At 43.7% G+C, this 20,671-nt stretch overlaps 1 protein-coding gene across 4 annotated transcripts in view; it reads right to left on the bottom strand.

Annotated features, from left to right (window-relative positions):
* Positions 1-626: 626 nt before the first annotated feature.
* TAX1BP1 (Tax1 binding protein 1) overlaps positions 627-20,671 on the bottom strand; it is a 113,579-nt gene continuing 93,534 nt past the window's right edge. For 2 of the 4 annotated variants that reach the window (XM_040433579.1, XM_040433577.1), the window contains exons 16-18: positions 13,355-13,506; positions 4,498-4,586; positions 627-2,581 (exon numbers count right to left, since the gene is read on the bottom strand). In XM_040433579.1, the coding sequence (XP_040289513.1) occupies positions 2,377-2,581; positions 4,498-4,586; positions 13,355-13,506 (446 nt within the window). In that variant the 3' untranslated portion in view covers positions 627-2,376. The remainder of the gene's footprint in view (positions 2,582-4,497; positions 4,587-13,354; positions 13,507-20,671) is intronic. The other 2 variants (XM_040433580.1, XM_040433581.1) reach the window with 2 other exon arrangements.

A 20,671-nucleotide genomic window follows, 5' to 3' on the forward strand; every position in this document is an offset into this window, starting at 1 on the left:
GGTTCCCTTTTTAATAAATGACCTATCCTGCACTATAGAGGCACAAAAATACATTTCTTGTAGTTCTTTAAATGTAGGCCTGCCAGAAACGCTCTTTACAAGTGCTGCAGCAACATGCTATCCGTTTCAGCACTAAAAATCTGATGACAGGTTCCCTTGGTTGTATTACAGACTCTTGGGACATGTGCACACAGAAATTTTATGCGTATTCTGTGCAAAATCCATGGCAAATGCAGTCACCTGCCTTCCATTGTTTTTGATGGGAATTCTGTATGACAGGTCACTTGGTTGTCACACTGGTTTCAGTGTGAGGAATGTGTGTGTGTGTGTGTGTGTGTGTGTGTGTGTGTGGGGGGGGGGGGGTAACCTCACGTGGATAAGCCTCATTGAATGGAGCTAATCTGCATGCAAAGCAGTACAAGCCTTGTATTTCTGCTGCATTTTATTGCAAATCAGAGCTGCGTGCTGCCGTGTGGCACTTCTGCAAGGCAATGCCTTCGCCCTATGTAACCTGTCATACGGAGTGCATGCCACTTTATTTTTTTCTTGCAGAGTCCCACACAATCCACAGGAAAAAAAAATCTTCCTTCAGGTTCACAGAAGACATGAATGACAATATAACCAGACTCACTGAAGGATCTTAGTTTATTTCAAATAAGATTAAAGTACATGGGTCAGAACAAGTTACATCTTTGATAATTTATTCATGTTAAAGGAAAAAAAGATACGAGAGTTCAGGATCTGTATATGCACTTTAATGAGACGCTGCAAGAGGCTATCCTGACTACAGGCGCTTCCTATGACCAATCACGTAGGTTACTTGTTGTTTATCGTGTGCAAGAAATGCAACAATCTACTTCTAATGATTATTTTCACAGTTACAGAAGTCATTGTAACACATTTTCTAACCACCGTACAAACAAACCTATGAACGCTGAGTTTAATCGGATGCCTGCTTTCATTTCGTAGCTCCGGAAACATGAAAGCAAGAATCCAATAGGTTGTAATGAATACAACACCATTTATTGCACCATTTTCTTTGTACGTATCCCTCACAATGTGGATGTAGTGTGCGGAGTGTGAATTGGTCCTTTGACAGGTGTAGCATATCATTCCATCTGTTTTAAGCGGTTAAAGTGAACCAGTCACATAGAAGCTACAATTTGGTGAATTGAAGGTATACTTATGGGAAGTAGGTATGGTAATTGAAAAGAGGGGAGCTCTCCAGGGAGACATAGGGCAGAACAAGAAATGATGCAGTCTTCTTGATGTAGCATGCAAAACTTCCAAAATATTGGCAATCTTCTCAATCAAATGGCTGCCCATGTGCAATCATTGACAGAGCTGCGATGTTTTTTTTTTTCTTTCTTGGGATCCCATGTGGCTACTTTTGCCCATGTAACTAGCTGACATATGACTGTCTGAGGAATACACTAAGGAGGAGGACGATGGGCTGCAAGAAGAGGACTGGACAGAATAATGCACGTTCTGTCATATTAAAAGGGTATTCCTATTTGGCACATTGATGGCATATCTCTAGGATAGGCCATGAATGTCAGATAGGTGCAGATTGCACTTCTGGGACCCATTCCTATCTCTAGAAGAGGGACCCCAAAGTGAAGGTAAAGCAAGCCACACATGAGCAGCCAACTACAGGAGTTCCAAAAACAGCCAAGCACTGGCTCAGCTAGTTTCAGAAGTCCCATAGTGGTGAATGGAGGGATGGCCATGCTTGCATGGTTTGCTCTCCACTCATTGCTATGGGACTGCTGAAAATAGCCAAGCAAGGTTGTTCACTATTTTGGACGTCCCATAGCAGTGAATGGAGAGGATGCCGCACATGCACGGTAAGGGGCTCATTTCTGAAGACCGGAGAAGGTCCAAGAGGTGGAACACACACACATCTGATATCCTAACAATATGCCATAAATGCCCCAGATAGGACAACCCCTTTAACTGAATGTGAATGCAGTGGAATTGGGCTTGAAGAAATCTTGGACAATGTTACTTGGAACAAGTGACCAGTTAAAAGCATATTGGTAATGTCAAGCAACTCCATCACTACTAAAGTACTTAACACAAAATCAAATAATAGAGGACATGCAGTGATCTACCACCATGAACCTTCTTCAGACCTTTGGTGACTCTGCTTTTGTGCATTAAACAGCTTTCATCCAAGAGGCAGAATGCGAGCTCTCAATAGCGGTGCGATACATACAGGTGAAACCCCTCTACCAGAAAATGACATCACAGGGAGCAAACGGTTTATTTCAGCTCTAGTTACATTGCAGTGCATATTTCTTACAGCTGTTGCTTTAAGCGGCTTCCTCTAGTTTTCGAGGTGAACTTCTCACCACTACAACAAGTTGAACAGATTTAGTTCTCGAAATTCAGGACATTGCCATCAAAATGTGTCTGCACGTGCTGCTCAAATGCCTGCTGGTCATACTCCAGGGGGAACTGCTCATTGCACATTGGGCAGACCTTCCAGTGGCTCTCCACATGCTCTTCAAACTGACTCTGATTGTAGTTGGGAGGAAATACCATGGTGCACAGAGGGCATTTCTTCTGTATTGTGTATCTGAAAAGTAAGTAATACAACATCGTAAGAATGGGCAATGCCACTTAGTAGTGTGATTAACCATGAGCTGGCCACTACAGGGTTGACTGAGTTGTGTAGTTTCAACAATGACTTACGTCGACAGAGCTACACCTAAACAGCTGAACAGCAGGGGTGCGGGCTGTCGGACTCTTGCTGATTAGCTAGTGATGGCCAATCTTGAAGATAGGCCATCGCTTAGGATGAGTTCACACTTCAGTTATTTCCATCAGTTACTGTGAGCCAAAACCAGTAGTGAAGCCTACTCAGAGATCAGGTGTAATGCTTGGATTTGCACCTATTCTGTGTTTTTCCACCTGGTTTTGGCTCACAATAAGGGCTCATGCACACGACCGTATGTATTTTACGGTCCTCAAAAAATACAGATGACATCCGTGTACATTCCGTATTTTGCGGAATGGAACAGTACTATCCTTGTCCGTAATGCGGACAATAATAGGACATGTTCTATTTTTTTGCAGAACGGAAATAAGGAAACGGAATGCACACGGAGTAACTTCTGTTTTTGTTTGCGGACCCATTGATGTGAATGGTTCCGCATACGGTCCACAAAAAAAATAAAACGATCGGACACGGAAAGAAAATACGTTTCTGTGCATGAGCCCTAACTGATGGAAATAATTGACCAAATGACTAAAGTGTCAGCCTTATGCTACATTCACACGAACGTATTTTGTTTCTGTGTCCGTTCCGTTTTTTTGTGTACAGGATGCAGACCCATTCATTTCAATGGGTCCACAAAAAATGCCGACAGCACACAGTGTTACAATGGATCCGCAAAAAATAAATAATGGATGCCATATGGACGTCATCCGTATACGGTCTTGTGAATGAAAGCTAGACAGCGCTTTTAAGTTCTTCCATGCATGCTGACACTCCCAGCTATCCAATTTGCAGGGAATTGAAGCACAGATTTATTCTCAGGATTTGTGGGGGTCTCAAACCATATCCTGGTAATGAGTCATAATATATGACAAGAATAACCCCTTAGGCTATGGCTACACGACGACATTTGTCCCGCAATTTTTTTTATAATCATAGGCTATGGTGTCGCACTGCGACATGCTGCGACTGGACACGATAGTAGCAAAAAATCCATCCAAGACGGATTTTTCTACGACTGTCGCGTCGCAGTGCGACACCATAGACTATCATTATAAAAATTGTCAAGCGACACATGTTGCAGTGTAGTTGTGCCCTATGTGTCGCGCAACTTATTGTCGCGCGACACATGTGTAGCCCTAGCCTAACCCTCAAATCTCTATTTGCCCCTCCTCGTCTATTTTCAATGCTCCCCTCTCCATCCTTGTAAAGAAATGACACCAATATGTCATGTTTCGTAGAATTCCCTGCTGCCTCAGTGTCTGCACTGGGCTCACTCTACTGAGATTCATTCAGTGAAGAGTCGTTTTTAAACCAGGCCACATACCATAAAAATAGGTGGAAACACTAACTGTCCCTCTGCATTATGGGAACTCAACTAAGACATTAGGAGACTGCCTGTTCATAAGGTTACTGTTTTGCATGATGGCCTGCGGGATGGTGCCATTGTACCGGCTCTAGAGAATGGTGTTTAATGGTAACCATCAACAGGTAAACCTCTCCAGCTTAAGAGACACATTCAGGAATAAATCTACAGAGCTGGTGCATACAGAAGTGCCCTCTTTTAAAGTGGAGTGCATGTGATAGAAGTAAGAACATAAAGCTCTATGTATCGCAAGACGGACTCTATAGTCCATTGTTTTGAAGGTAACAGTAAGGCCATCAAATATAATATAGCTTGCCAAAATCAGAACATAGCCACCAATGAAGATGTGAGCAGGCTAAAGGAGACACCCAACTGGCATAAGAAATAGAAGTAAAACATTCGGAAGTACCTTGGATGAAAGCAAAACCCAGATTGGTCTTGTCCAATAAGGCTTGGAGGAATTTCATCCAGTTGCAAAGCCACATCGTCGTTATCCTGATATGCAAAACGAGATGATGAATAATGGGAGCATAATACAGTCTATAACATACCAAAGGTCAAAAATGTCTTAAAGAGGTTGTCTCCACACAGTAATATGGTAGCCAGCTCGCAAGGTTCATTGCTGCTTCTTAGTAGTCCGCAGCAGGGGACCATCCCTAAGATGTCAATATGCACCTATACAGCAGATGGGCCAACCTCTGTAAGAGGTAATACATGGCAGAATAATGCTGCAGAAAACTGTCTTTTGGTACTATATAAATAAAAGTCATATTTGAAAATCATGGCACTGGTTCTATAATGTCTTTGCCCCTTATTCTGCGACACCATCCTCCATCTGATGCATCCTATGACCCTAAAATGAAAGTATCAGTCACACTGTGTACATAAAAAAAGGAGCAAGCACAGAAAGAATACAAGAGGACCTCAGATTCAGTGCTTTCTATATGACAAATCCCAATGTCCTATACATCTACAACATTCACTACCAGTGCTATACCAGTACGAACACTGGTACCTGTACAGTTAAGAAACAAGAGCCTTGATGCTTCTGTAGTAGAATTAGCAAAATCTATCCATCCCTTCTCCAGATGGCCTTGCAGCAATCGTAGGAAAATCTGATCATTTCAAGAGCAGGGGGCCGATATCCCAGCGTTTTTCACCTATGGCTGGAATAAGAACAGCACATGATTCTAATAGTAGCATCTCATCAGCTAGGGACAGGGTTGCACTGGCCAGAAATGGGAAGAATGAAGAACATAAGGCAGAGTAAAACCAATTCATGTCAGGGGACTTCCGGCAGCATCGCTGTGGAATTTGCATTAAATAATGTCCTATCACATCTCCTTGTAATTTGTGTGTAAATAAGAGCGATCACGTCCAACACCTCGACTATAGAAGCTGACAAGGGAGTCACAGAGCTGAGTGATGTGTACATGGAGATATAGGCAGCCAAGCATGTCACCGGTGTCTCCCGGCACTCAGGCGCATCACTTAAATTGCCCTGTCAGGCTGGGGCTACATCACATCATCAGCTCTGTCAGCTGCGCTTTGGTTTCACGATCACTAACACCACAAATCTATCCGCAGTGCACTCAACAGTATCGTGCCCATCACAGGATGCACGGTGCCACGCGCCTGGAAGGTCGTCTTCATAGGAGGCCAATAATCACTCATTCATAGAGAACACTTATGTAAATGGTCAATAACAAGAGAATACTCACTGATATGTTCAGTTCTTCCCCACACCAGAGGGGTTAACCTGTTTACATCTGTACTAAGTATCTCTGCACCCTCTGCCCACATACATTCTCCTAGAATTTTTAAGGAGCGTTTTTAGCCGAGGGGCCGTACAGCATTTGCTTTAGCTCAGTTTAAAGAGAAGCGATCACGTTGAACATGGCGTTTAAGTTGCAGGCAGCATGTTATAGAGCAAGAGGAGCCAAGTAGGATGATATATCTAGATTTGGACCGAGTGCCATAGCCGCAGGGTGCCTGCAGTTTTATACAGCAGGCTAATGTTCACGATTAGCGGTAATGCCAACCGTGGATATGATTGCAAGTTGGGGTCCAATTGGGGACCTAACCAAAAGTAAAAAAAAGTTACATTTTTTTAAATAACTTAACCCATATGGTGAATGGCACAACAAACAGGTCCATAAATATTGGGACATTGACATAATTCTAACATTTTTGGCTCTATACACCACCACAATGGATTTGTAATGAAACAAACTAGATGTGCTTTAACTGCAGACTGCCAGCTTTAATTTGATGGTATTTACATCCAAATCAGGTGAACGGTGCAGGAATTACAACAGTTTGCATATGTGCCTCCCACTTGTTAAGGGGCCAAAAGTAATTGGGCAATTGGCTTCTCAGCTGTTCCATGGCCAGGTGTGTGTTATTCCCTCATTATCCCAATTACAATGAGCAGATAAAAGGTCCAGAGTTCATTTCAAGTGTGCTATTTGCATTTGGAATCTGTTGCTGTCAACTCTCAAGATGAGATCCAAAGAGCTGTCACTATCAGTGAAGCAAGCCATCATTAGGCTGAAAAAACAAAAACAAACCCATCAGAGAGATAGCAAAAACATTAGGCGTGGCCAAAACAACTATTTGGAACATTCTTAAAAAGAAGGAACGCACCAGTGAGCTCAGAAACACCAAAAGACCCGGAAGACCGCGGAAAACAACTGTGGTGGATGACCAAAGAATTCTTTCCCTGGTGAAGAAAAGACCCTTCACAACAGTTGGCCAGATCAAGAACACTCTCCAGGAGGTAGGTGTATGTGTGTCAAAGTGAACAATCAAGAGAAGACTTCACCAGAGTGAATACAGAGGGTTCCCCACAAGATGTAAACCATTGGTGAGCCTCAAAAACAGGAAGGCCAGATTAGAGTTTGCCAAACGACATCTAAAAAAGCCTTCAGTTCTGGAACAACATCCTATGGACAGATGAGACCAAGATCCACTTGTACCAGAGTGATGGGAAGAGAAGAGTATGGAGAAGGAAAGGAACTGCTCATGATCCTAAGCATACCACCTCATCAGTGAAGCATGGTGGTGGTAGTGTCATGGCGTAGGCATGTATGGCTGCCAATGGAACTGGTTCTCTTATATTTATTGATGATGTGACTGCTGACAAAAGCAGCAGGATGAATTCTGAAGTGTTTCGGGCAATATTATCTGCTCATATTCAGCCAAATGCTTCAGAACTCATTGGACGGCGCTTTACAGTGCAGATGGACAATGACCCAAAGCATACTGCAAAAGCAACCAAAGAGTTTTTTAAGGGAAAGAAGTGGAATGTTATGCAATGGCCAAGTCAATCACCTGACCTGAATCCGATTGAGCATGCATTTCACTTAGTGAAGACGAAGCTGAAGGGAAAATGCCCCAAGAACAAGCAGGAACTGAAGACAGTTGCAGTAGAAGCCTGGCAGAGCATCACCAGGGATGGAACCCAGCGACTCGTGATGTCTATGCGTTCCAGACTTCAGACTGTAATTGACTGCAAAGGATTTACAACCAAGTATTAAAAAGTGAAACTTTGATTTAGGATTATTATTCTGTCCCATTACTTTTGGTCCCTTAACAAGTGGGAGGCACATATGCAAACAGTTGTAATTCCTACACCGTTCACCCGATTTGGATGTAAATACCCTCAAATTAAAGCTGACAGTCTGCAGGTAAAGCACATCTTGCTCGTTTCATTTCAAATCCATTGTGGGGGTGTATAGAGCCACAAATGTTAGAATTTTGTCAATGTCCTAATATTTATGGACCTGACTCTCTCTCTCATTATATATATATATATATATATATATATATATATATATATATATATATATATATATATATATAGTGTTATGTCCAGAAATATTTGGACAGTGACACAATCTTCATGATTTTGGCTCTTCATGCCACCACATTGGATTTGAAATGAAACACAACTGAGATACAACTGAAGTCTAGACTTTCAGGTTTAGTTCAAGAGGTTTTTCTATAAAGCCTCCTCATTTCAGGGGCTCAAAAGGAATTAACATTACCATAAATAAAATGTTTATTTTTAATACTTTGCATAGAATCCTTTGCAGGCAATGACTGCCTAAAATCTGGAACCCATGGACATCACCAAACACTGGGTTTCCTCCTTTGTGATGCTTTGCCAGGCCTTACTGCAGCTGTCTACTTTGTGGGTCTATCTGCCTCAAAGGGGTTTTCCCATCTCAGACAATGGGGGCATGCTCCCATTGTCTGATAGGTGCAGGTCCCACCTATGGGAACCGCACCAACACCGAGAACGGAGCCCTGAAAGTTGTGGAGGAAACCACCATCCATTCATTTCTATGGGGCTGCCAAAAATAGCCGAGCGCTGGCTCTGCAATTTTCATCAAACCATAGAAATGAATCGTAGTGGTGGCCACGCAAGCACATTGCGCTCCCATTCAGTATTATGGGGAGAGCTCTTGGCGGTGGCCGGACCCGGGGAAACCGGAGGTCCTCTGGCCACCACCTTCCCTGCTCATCCTCTGACCTCTCCTCTACTGCCGTTACTATGTCACAGTGACAGATTTATAATACTTATGTGACAAGTAATGAAAGTTCCCCGTAATTAAAGCACTACTCCCATGAACATTTTTATTCCCTGACTAGTTAGAAAGGTACATGGGGGTAAACTGTAGCGAAGGTAATCTTCTTACCAGTGACTGTATTTGTAAGGCCCATAAGGCCTCTTTCACACGACCGTATGGCTTTTTCAGTGTTTTGCGGTCTGTTTTTCACGGATCCGTTGTTCCGTTTTTTTTTTGTTTTTTTTTCGTTGTTTCCGTTTCTGTTCAGTTTTTCCGTATGGCATATACAGTAATTACATAGAAAAAATTGGGCTGGTCATAAAATTTTCAATAGATGGTTCCGCAAAAACGGAACCTATACGGATGCATTTCCGTACGCGTTAAGTTTTTTTTACGGACCCATTGACTTGAATGGAGATTTGCGGGCAATAATAGGACATGTTCTATCTTTCAACGGAACAGAAAAACTGAAATACGGAAACAAAATGCATACGGAGTACATTCCAATTTTTTGTGGAACCATTGAAATTAATGGTTCCGTATACGGAATGCAAAAAACGGCCTGTAAATGGAAAAAAAACCAAAAACGGTCGTGTGAAAGAGGCCTAATACTGAATGGGAGCGCAATACAGTCGCTGGTAAGAAGATTACCTTCACTACTGTTTACATCTTGTTCCTTTCTAAAAGGACCGAGAATAAAACTCCACGTACACTGGGGCAGGTTTACAAAATCCTGTCCAATGCTCAGCATAAAAGTAGATCAGACAGTGTACAGATGTGCCAGATTTATCACGCTGACTCAGTCTGGAGCATCTTCAGTGACTTTTGTTGTACCACTTATTGGTCACTTTACTTGGCGCCAAAATTCTGGTGCAAATTGGTGCATCTTAAGACATGCCTCTTATCAAGCATGAGACAAAAAGAGTTTAACACACATAATAAATGTGGTGCAAAGCAAGTACAGTATGTTAGCTGGTGTAAATTAAGCCAGTGCAGGCCTAAAGGAGTGGTGCATCACATCTGCCTAGGCAAAAAACAGTGCAGTAGTTACTTGTGGGAAGCTGTAAAAATGATTTTCCAGCCCCATCAACATCTGATCGTTGGGGTTCAAACTCCCCGTACCACTGTTGATAAGCTCTTCGGGGGTAGCTTTGGAGCTGGAACTACATGGCTTTGTCCACTGTGTAGTGGACGGAGCTAGTTCCTGCAGCACTGCGCCCATCTACTCTTAACAGGACCATAGGCCATCAATATTAAATGACCGGAAAACCACTTTAAAGGGGTTTTCCAGGCTCCTAGTTCTGATGACCCATCTTCAAGATAGGTCATCAATATCTGATCGGTGGGGGCCAGACATCTTAGACCCCCACTGATCCGCTGTTCCCTGCAGCCACTGCCGCCAGAACTGGCACTTTAAATGAAACCGGAAGCACAGCTCTACCATGCAATAGCCATGACAGGTTACTGCAGCTCACCTCCTATTCAAATCTATATTTATTCCTAACGGAAAGAATAGACAGGAAGGAGTCAGAAAGCACATCACAGTTTGTTGTGTATGGGGCATTAAAAGTCGCCACCTGGATTCAACTAAGCAAATAGTTATGAGCCTCCTATTGGATAATTACTGCATGGGCGATTATCTTTCAGCTGGCAATAAGTTATTTAACCCCAACTGGTGCAATGAGTTGCTTCTCATTTCTTAAACAACCATGTCGAAAGACACATCTAGTGGTTGTGGAAAAGATGTTAGTCTGTTTGAGAAGGGTCAAATTATTGGCATCAAGCAGAGAAAACATCTAAGGAGATTGCAGAAACTACTAAAATTGGGTTAAGAACTGTCCAACACATTATTAAAAACTGGAAGGATAGTGGGGACCCATCGTATTCGCGGAAGAAATGTGGCGGGGGAAAAATCCTGAATGAACGTGATCGGCGATCACTTAAACGTTTGGTGAAATCAAATCGAAGAAAAACAACAGTAGAACTCAGGGCTATGTTTAATAGTGAAAGTAAGAGCATTTCCACACGCACAATGCGAAGGGAACTCAAGGGATTGGGACTGAACAACTGTGTAGCCGTAAGAAAACCACTAATCAATGAGGCAAACCAGAAAAATAGGCTTCAATTTGCTAGGGAGCATAAAGATTGGACTCTGGAGCAATGGAAGAAGGTCATGTGGTCTGATGAGTCCAGATTTACCCTGTTCCAGAGTGATGGGCGCATCAGGGTAAGAAGAGAGGCAGATGAAGTGATGCACCCATCATGCCTAGTGCCTACTGTACAAGCCTGTGGGGGCAGTGCTATGATCTGGGGTTGCTGCAGTTGGTCAGGTCTAGGTTCAGCAACAGTATGTGCTCCAAGAATGAGGTAGGTGACGACCTGAACATACTGAATGACCAGGTTATTCCATCAATTGATTTGTTCTTCCCTGATGGCACGGGCATATTCCAAGATGACAATGCCAGGATTCATCGGGCTCAAATTGTGAAAGAGTGGTTCAGGGAGCATGAGACATCATTTTCACACATGGATTGGCCACCACAGAGTCCAGACCTTAACCCCATTGAGAATCTTTGGGATGTGCTGGAGAAGGCTTTGCGCAGCGGTCAGACTCTACCATCATCAATGCAAGATCTTGGTGAAAAATTAATGCAACACTGGATGGAAATAAATCTTGCGACATTGCAGAAGTTTATCGAAACAATGCCACAGCGAATGCGTGCCGTAATCAAAGCTAAAGGCTTTTTTTTGGTTGTGACTTTTTTATTTGGACAGGCAGTGTATGACACTAGGCTGCACTAAGAAAAGGCAAGCTGGGGGACTCAATTTGATGCTCTGGGCAATGTTCTGGGGCAGGCATGCTCAACCTGCGGCCCTCCAGCTGTTGGAAAACTACAACTCGGTGTATATGCACAGCCGTTTCTATTTAATATGCGGGAGGGCAAAACACATGGCGATAAGAAAGGAATGCTAATTAAGGTTCCCCAGATGACTAGAAGAAAGAAGCTCTTGTCAAGCGCAATGTCTCAGGCAGAAACGGTAGGAGACAATATGCAGAATATGAGGTGAAGGTGGGCAAACATTTTGGACCTTAAAACTGACAGGGAAGGAACTAGGACAGGATTCCTAATTATCTTCACTCACAGGCACCAATAACCTGAAGGCAGAAGGAAGAAATTATTTTCTCCATTACTGGTGCTGAATGCCGTGGCTATTATCATAGCTGTCTACGCACTCATCAGTTTCTACAAAGGTTAATAGCAATTAAACACAGCAAACTAGACTAAATGAGGAACAGGTCATGGTACTACTGTACTGCAAAGAGCAAATCATTCAGCACATAAGTATTTCTCATCAGATATATTTTACCAAGAGCAAAAAGGCCTTCAGTCCAAATGTAGAGGAGCAAATCTAAAAACACACTGACATTTCAACTTCATTTAAGAAAAAGAGCTCTCGATGTACCATGTACAAGGCCACCGCCATTATCTCAGCCACATGAGAGGTTATTCTGCTAATACAATAGTCACATGGCTTAATGAGTCGTGGGATTTGCTAAAAGGTGTCAAAATGCTGATGACACTAATCCAAACGATGAGAGCACCCAAATGATATAAAAGTCACGGACTTTAGCCACATGCTTAATAAAGGAATAAAATCACATGCTAACGGCTTTCAAGACTCAAGTCATCATCGATTAGGCTACTTTCACACTCGCGTTTGGTGCGGATCCGTCATCGTTCTACACAGACGGATCCGTTCAGATAATACGACCGTCTGCATCCATTCAGAACGGATCCGTTTGTGTTATCTGTAACATAGCCAAGACGTCTTGAACACCATTGAAAGTCAATGGAGGACGGATCCATTTTCTATTGTGCCAGATTGTGTCATAGAAAACATTGACTTACATTGTGTGTCAGGACGGATCCGTTTGGCTCAGTTTCGTCAGACGGACACCAAAATGCTGCAGGCAGCGTCTGGTGTCCGCCTCCAAAGCGGAATGGAGGCAAACTGATGCGTTCTGAGCGGATCCTTTTCCATTCAGAATGCATTAAGGCAAAACTGATCCGTTTTGGACCGCTTGTGAGAGCCCTGAACGGATCTCACAAACGGAAAGCCAAAACGCGAGCGTGAAAGTAGCCTAAAACATGTAACCGAGTGACAGCAGAATGTCTTTCTTCAACCCTTACAGGAATGTCAAACTCGCAGCACTCCAGCAGTTGAAAAACTACAACTGCCTGCATGCCCTGATAGCTGCAGGCTGTGTGGGCATGATGGAAGTTGTAGATTTGAAACAGCTGGAGAACCACGAGTGTGACATCCCTGCCTTACACTGTGGATCTGTGTTCTATTCAGAGCTGATGACACGAGAATCTGAAACATTTGGGGACAGCAGCCAAGTGTCTCCTGTTACTCCTTGTAATGTTGAGTAGAATAAGCAACGCTACCACTTGCCCCTGCGAGCTTTTCTTTACAGTCATGGGGCGAATTCATGAGTCCAGTCATTTCACTCCTACCAATTCACCAAGCAAGATTTATGGAATGGTAAAATGGGTTCATGGCCTAGTAACAGGTAGCTGGCCAAATCTGTTACTGAACAAGGAGCACAAAGCTTATCTTTTATATGTTCATAAAACCACTAATAGGACAAATAGGAATATAAACATAAAGGAAAAATTCTAAGCCTACCTGATTGTTCTCATCAGGATCTTCCAAACCATCTGGCCGGCTAAGGTTCCTTGCGGGTTGACTGCAGACCACCTTGTCTATCAGGCCCCACATGGGTGGCCTCGCTGGAGGACCCTGTACTTCATCTGGATAGAAAGCTCCATCTGCACCATCTAATAAATGACAAGAATTACAGACTGAACAAAATGACAGGGGGCCAAATTTATCAAACTAGACCAATAAAAAAATAAAACGAGGTCTTGTTGCCCATTGCAACCAATCACAATAAAGCTTTTATTTTTCAAAGTGCCCTTTAAGAAATGAAAGCAGAGCTTTGACTGGTTACTGTGGCCTGTACTTTTTTTGTTAGTTATACAACTAAATACATGTTTTACGTTTTACATCCGATTTCACCATATATATTCACGCCAATGGTTCTTCAAGTGATACAAATACGCTAAACACAAACTTCACAGAATAATGTGTGAATAAAATATATATACATGTCATAAATACTGAGCATAAGGATCCTAGACACTATTTTCTAGTCGAATATGCAAAGAGGTATCTCCCAAGAAAGAGAACCATCTTGCCAACTACTGAAAGAAGCTCCCTATGAGCCAAGATCTGACTTTCCAACAAGCTTTGGGAGCTTCTGGGATTCTTTTTGAATTTTTTTTTTAGTTTAACAGTTTATTAGACAATTTCCAATACATTACAGTACAGGTAATATACTAGGTAGTCAATATATGAATGAAATACAGTATTTTAAGGTAACAAGAATTCCAGTAATATAAACAAAAAGAGTAAAATGGGGGGAGAGGCGGGGGAGGGAAGGAAGGGGAGGGTTTGCAGTTCTATCAATGCCAATTTCTAATATATTACTTATGATCGAGAGGAGTCATTAGGAGAAGTTTCTGAACCTTTTCCAGGGTGACCAGACTGCTTCAAACCAATGTGTCCGTTTGGATTCCCATCCAGCTATTTGTTCCATTCTATATATATCATCACATTTTATCAGCCATTGTGAGTGAGTTGGAGCTTCTGTAGATTTCCATTTAGAAGCCATCAAAACTCTGGCAGCGGCCAACAAGAGAGAGAGCAATGACATAATTTGTCTATTACATTTGATATCTCCTAGTAAACCTAGCAGACAGCCTCTCTCAGAGGGCAAAATATGTGTTTTGCTTATGGTTGAAAGTGTTGTACATATTTGTCGCCAATAAGCAGTGATACCGGGACATTGCCACCATATATATAAGAAGGTACCTGTTGTATTTTGACATCTCCAACACGTGGGGTCACATTCTGGGTAAAGGCTGTGTAATTTTTGAGGTGTACAATACAATTTTGTGATTATTCTATAGGAGTTTTCCTGTAGTTTTACACACCTTGATATTCTTGGGGCGAGCAAAATAAGGTGTGAGATATCTTTGGATGAGAATTGGGTGCCTATTAGTGTTGGTCGAGCACCAAAGTGCTCAGGTGCTCGAGTAGAACACCTCGGGATGCTCGGGTGCTCTACCGAGCACCATGGGAGTCAATGGGAGAGCCCGAGCATTAAACCAGGCATCCCCTGCTCTGAAGAGGGGAGGGTGTCTGGTTCACAGGAAAAGGTCAGAAATTGATGGAAACACCACTGAAATGGTTCGGGAACAGCATGGGGAGGATGTCTGGATGCATCTTGGACTCCCAGGTTGCTGCTGGGAATGATGTTGTCCGAGTAGTACGCCGCTTTTACAGACTGACAATAATACGCATCAAACCGAAGATGAAATCGATTTTAGAGGAAAAATTGTTAGGAAACATTCTTTCCTGTATATTGACTTGTATATAAAGTGCAAGTGCTGCCAAAAATTACAAGGAAGAGGCACTCCGATACAACCTGTATATCACATAAAGGAGGGCCTCATTCACATTGTGGTTCAGGTAGTGGGACTCCTACACTCATAAAGCCTATGCACTAAGGGAAAGGACTGCCAAATATTACAAGGAACCAGCACTCCAATACACCCTTTATTACACATAAAGGAGGGCATCATACACACCCTTGAAAAATTATGATTGATGACCTGCTAGTGACCCCCTTAAACATTAGGGGTGAGGGCCTGCTGGTGACCCTCAAAAACATTAGGGGTGAGGGCCTGCTGCTGAGCTGACCCTCAAACATTAGGAGCGAGGGCAGCCTAATAAGCATGTTGATATGATGGAGGAGGAGGAGAAAAGGGAGAGTGAACCATATACCCTTTTTAGTGGTGGAAGAGGTGAATGGGAATACAGTGTATTAAATACACCATAAAAGCCACATTTAGAGTGCATTTATGTTCAGCCGCTTTCCTCTGGTGGAGTAGAGAAGTCAGGGGCAATCCAGGCCTTGTTCATTTTTATAAGAGTCAACCGGTCAGCATTTTCAGTTGACAGGCGGATGCACTTATCAGTTATTATGCCCCCAGCAGCACTAAATTCACGCTCTGACAAAACGCTGGCAGCAGGGCAGGCCAGCACCTCCAAGAGGTAGAGCGCCAGTTCATGCCACGTGTCCAGCTTGGACACCCAATAGTTGTAAGGCACACAGGGATCACTGAGGACGCTGACACAGTCTGCTACGTACTCCTTCACCATCTTCCAAAATGTTTCCCTCCTTGTGACACTAGGCCGTGCATCAGAGTGAGGGTGCTGGCAGGTTGTCATAAAACTGTCCCAGGCCTTGGAGAGTGTTGCCCTGTCTCTGTTGGAACTGCTGTGTGTTCCCCTCGTCTCCCCTCCTCGGTTGGCCAAGGAACTACGTACTCTGCAGCCAGCGTTGTCAGATGGAAATTTTTGGAGCAATTTTTCCACAAGGACCTTCCGGTACTGCACCATTTTGCTCGTCCTCTCCACCACAGGAATGAGAGATGAGAAGTTCTCTTTGTAGCGGGGGTCGAGAAGGGTGAACAACCAGTAATTGGTGTTGGCCAAAATGCGTACAACGGGAGGGTCACGGGAAAGGCAGCCTAACAAAGTCAGCCATGTGTGCCAGGAGTATGACTCTCAATCTCAAATATTGGCGACTGGGGACAGAGTACCGCGGGAAAGCCGGCGCCATCAGGCTGCGGAAAGCCTCAGTGTCCACAAGCCTAAATGGCAACATTTCCAGGGCCAGCAATTTGGAAAGGTGCACATTTAGTGCTATGGTCTGTGGATGGGTGGGTGGCTGGGTATTTTCGCCTTCGATCAAAGGCCTGGGGTATAGACATCTGTATGCTGCGATGGGACACAGTAGTGGATGGGCTAGCTGATGGTGCTTCCGAAGGTCCAGGTGCATGGTGGGAGGCATCCGGACCTGCATCTTGGACAGGGGATTGGCCAGCACGTAACACAGGGGAAGAGGAGGCAGTCTTGTGACCCGCAGACACTGGTTGTGGACCCAGGTGTTCGGCCCACCTATTAGGGTGCTTTGATGCCATGTGGTGGATCATGCTGGTGGTGATGAGGTTGCTAGTGTTCACACCCCTGCTCATTTTGGTATGGCACAGGTTGCAAATGACAATTCTTTTATCGTCCGCACTTTCCTTAAAAAAGCGCCAGACTGCGGAACATCTACCCCTTGGCAAGGGCGATTGCCGCAAGGGGGTGCGCCAGGGTACAGTTGCGGGCCTGTTTGGTGTGGCCCGCCTTCTCCCTTTTGCCACCCCACTGCCTCTTCCAGCCTGTTGCGGTGCTGCGGATCCCTCCCCCGCTGTACTGCTGTCCTCGCTCGGCTTTCCACCTTCCCAGGTTGAGTCAGTCACTTCATCGTCCAGCACCTCCTCTTCCACTTCCTCACTATGGTCATCCTCCTGACTTGTTGATCTAACAACAACCTCAGTTATTGACAACTGTGTCTCATCCTCATCATGAAACTCTTGAGACACTAATTGCGGTTGACTTATTGGCAACTGTGTCTCATCATCATCATCCACCTCGTGAAACACTAATTGCCATTCCCTACCGTCATCTTCTTCTGACTGTGGATGCTCCAGAGTTTGGGAATCAGGGCACAAGATCTCCTCATGTCCCTCTTCAAGCGGGCTTGGCGAGAGGCCCAAAGTAAGGAATGGCGATGAAAACAGCTCCTCGGAATATCAGAGTATGGGATCACTTGTTTGCCAAGACTCTCGATGGTGGGTGGAAGGAGTATCAGGGTGAGCATTCTGTTGACCAGACTCTTGGCTACTGAGACTGCACTTTGTGGAAGACAGGGTGGTGCTTAACCGACTGGAAGCATTATCTGCTGCAATCCAACCAACCATCTGGTCTCACTTCAAGAGTGGTGTCCTGCGCCGTCCTGCAAACTGGGACATTAAGCTAGGTATCGTGGATGAGTGTGTTTCTTGTGCTCTGGCACAGTTTCATTGTGCCCAGGGCCACGGCCTCTGCGTGCACCATCAGCAGCACGGCCTCTTCCCCGTCCCTTACTTCTCGCCTTGCGCCTATTAAATGGTATATATGCTTGCAAATATGTCACACGTACAGTAGCGCAGGTTTTGCAAGTGTATGCGCAAATAAAGTACACAGAATGTCACATTTTTAGGATGCGCACACGTTAAACAGGAGGTATAGCGCAAGTTATGTCGCTGTCACCACCGCCTAATAAAAAATTACACTGAATGAATTTTACTGATATTTAGGATGGGCAAACGTTAGCAGGGCTTGTTGCATAAATAGCCAATCAATACGATCAAATGCCTTCTCGGCATCGGTTCCTAAAAGAACCAGGGGAACTGATTTTCCCTAGCATGATGTACAACTCACCAGACGGGTAGTGTTCATCCTTCCCTCCCTGCCAGCCACAAAGCCCACCTGTTCTGCATGGATAAGCTGTGGTAGGAGCGGTTGTGGTTTCAGTGCAAGTATTTTAGCATATAGTTTCAGGTCAGCAAGGAGATGGGCCTGTAACTGGCACAGGAGGTCGGGTCCTTACCCTCTTTTGAAAATATGTTAATTAAAGCTGATAAAATTTGCGGTGGCAGAGGGTTATTGTTTAGCGCCCCATTATAAACTGCTAACAGTTTTGGTAGCAATACGGAGGAAAAAGTGCTGTAATAGTTAGAGGGTAAACCATCTGGACCGGGGCACTTATGCATGGGAGTTGTTTTAAGGGCTTTTTCCAACTCTTGCAGTGAAAAGGGTTTAACAAGAGATGCAGCTTGATCACGAGTGAGGGAAGGAAGTTGTATCTGGGAAAGCCACTGCTCTATCTTTTCCACCTTCTCCATTTTCTTGTGAGCTTCCAGGCTCCCTGAGATTATATAGTGAATGGTAATATTCACTGAACAGTTTGGCCATTTGTTCTGTGGATAGTAAAGTCTGGGAGGTTGTGTTTTTTATGAGTGCATGTATGACCTAATTTTTTTCGTTTTTTAAGACTAGCCATCATGAATTTTGAGGCTTTGTCCCCATGAGCGTAATATCTATATTTAGCTGACAAATAAAGTTTAGCTGTACGGGAGTTTAAAATGTTTTTTAATTCGGGTCTCAACTGATTGAGGCGTTCCAGCACTTCGTGAGAAATATATTTTTTAAGGAGTATTTCCAATTCGTGCATCTGTCTCTGTAAAGCTATTATTGAGTCCTCTCTATGCTTTTGGAGGTTAGAACACAGTGATATAAAATGGCCCCGAACAACAGCCTTATGCGCCTCCCAGACCAGGCCCGGAGACACACCAGCACTCTCGATACGTCGGAAATATTCCTTCAAGTGGTTTTGTATAGTTTTTACATGTTCTGGGTTGCTTAGCAGGGTCCCATCTAGCCTCCATGTAAAATGAGTTCTGGGGAGAGATTTTACCTTAAAGGGAACCTGTCATCGGGATTTTGTGTATAGAGCTGAGGACATGGGTTGCTAGATCGCCGCTAGCACATCCGCAATACCCAGTCCAAAAAAACAATTTGATACATATGCAAATTAACCTGAGATGAGTCCTGTATGCGAGATGAGTCAGGGACAGGACTCATCTCAGGGTAATTTGCATATGTATCAAATCGTTTTTTTCACACAATAAAAGCACACAGAGCTAGGATATTGCAGATGTGCTAGCGGCCATCTAGCAATCCATATCCTCAGCTCTATACACAAAATCCTGGTGACAGGTTCCCTTTAATCGTCATGTACACTTGGGCATGATCAGATAATAGTATGTTCCCTATCGAGGTCTGAGAGCACTCAGCCACCAGTTGTAGGGGGAACAACCAGGTAATCCAACCTCTGGTAAGACTTGCGCGCCACAGAGTAAAAAGTATAGCCCCTTGTCATTGGATGTACTGCTCTCCAGACATCAACCAGGCCTGTATTAGCTAGTTTTAATTTAATCTTTCTTAGCGCTATTGGTTATATACCATATGAGACAGGCGTGGGACATGTCCCTTTCTGAAATTAGTTTCCTGCAGGAAAGCAATGTTTACTTTCTGCTTTTTCAGAAATTGACATATCTGGGGACGCTTGGCTGGCGCATTCAACCCCCCAACATTATAAGTGCATATTTTTATGTCAGCCATAGTAAAATGTACATAGAGGCTTCATATAATCTACTTTGAGAATCCTCCATATCTACAACCTCTTTTGTGGAATCAAGGGGATGGTGGATGAGAAACAAGTATTAACTAACACCTGCCGTGAGCAAGTTCTTAGTAAAGCTTTGATAACAGCTAAGATAAGGCATAGTATTCTTCTCATGGATAATTTAACTACCATGAACATCTTGGGGGGGGGGGGGAGAGGACCACGTCTAGTGTCCACACCATGGATAACGAGCAAGAGAAACAGAGATGGGAATGAGTGTATGGGTTCCTTCTCCTATATTCACAGACATAATGCCTCTGACTTCTAGCGATTTACATCCCGACATAAAAGAGGTCATAACATAATTAAAAAGGAGAGAAAGAAAGATGCATAATAGAGATGGTGGCACTTTCAGATTTCTCAATGAATTGCAACTTATCTCATATAAGTCCATCTGACTGCGTAGCCCTGATTTCTCTAGGACCTTCCGAGGTGAAACGATAAGCCCCGGGCAGAGATTCCAGGGAAATTGCTTGGCTAACTGAGCAATGAATGCGTACAGAGTCACTCTATATCTACAGACAGTCTTTTAGGCATAATACCCCTGCTTTCATATACTGTTGGTAAATCTGCTGGTGAGCGCACCACCATTTTGCGGCTTGGAGCATTAATGAGTAAGCCGAACGGATGGAGCCAACAGTAATTAATATTTTTACCACTTAAGATATCTAGCAAGGCTTTTAATGCCCTGCGTTTTTGAAGGGTAATTGGTGATAGATCTTGAAAGATTAGTACTTCTGAATCCACGAATGGAATGA

This window comes from Bufo bufo, chromosome 5 (genome assembly GCF_905171765.1).
Source record: "Bufo bufo chromosome 5, aBufBuf1.1, whole genome shotgun sequence".
NCBI classification, from domain to species: domain Eukaryota; kingdom Metazoa; phylum Chordata; class Amphibia; order Anura; family Bufonidae; genus Bufo; species Bufo bufo.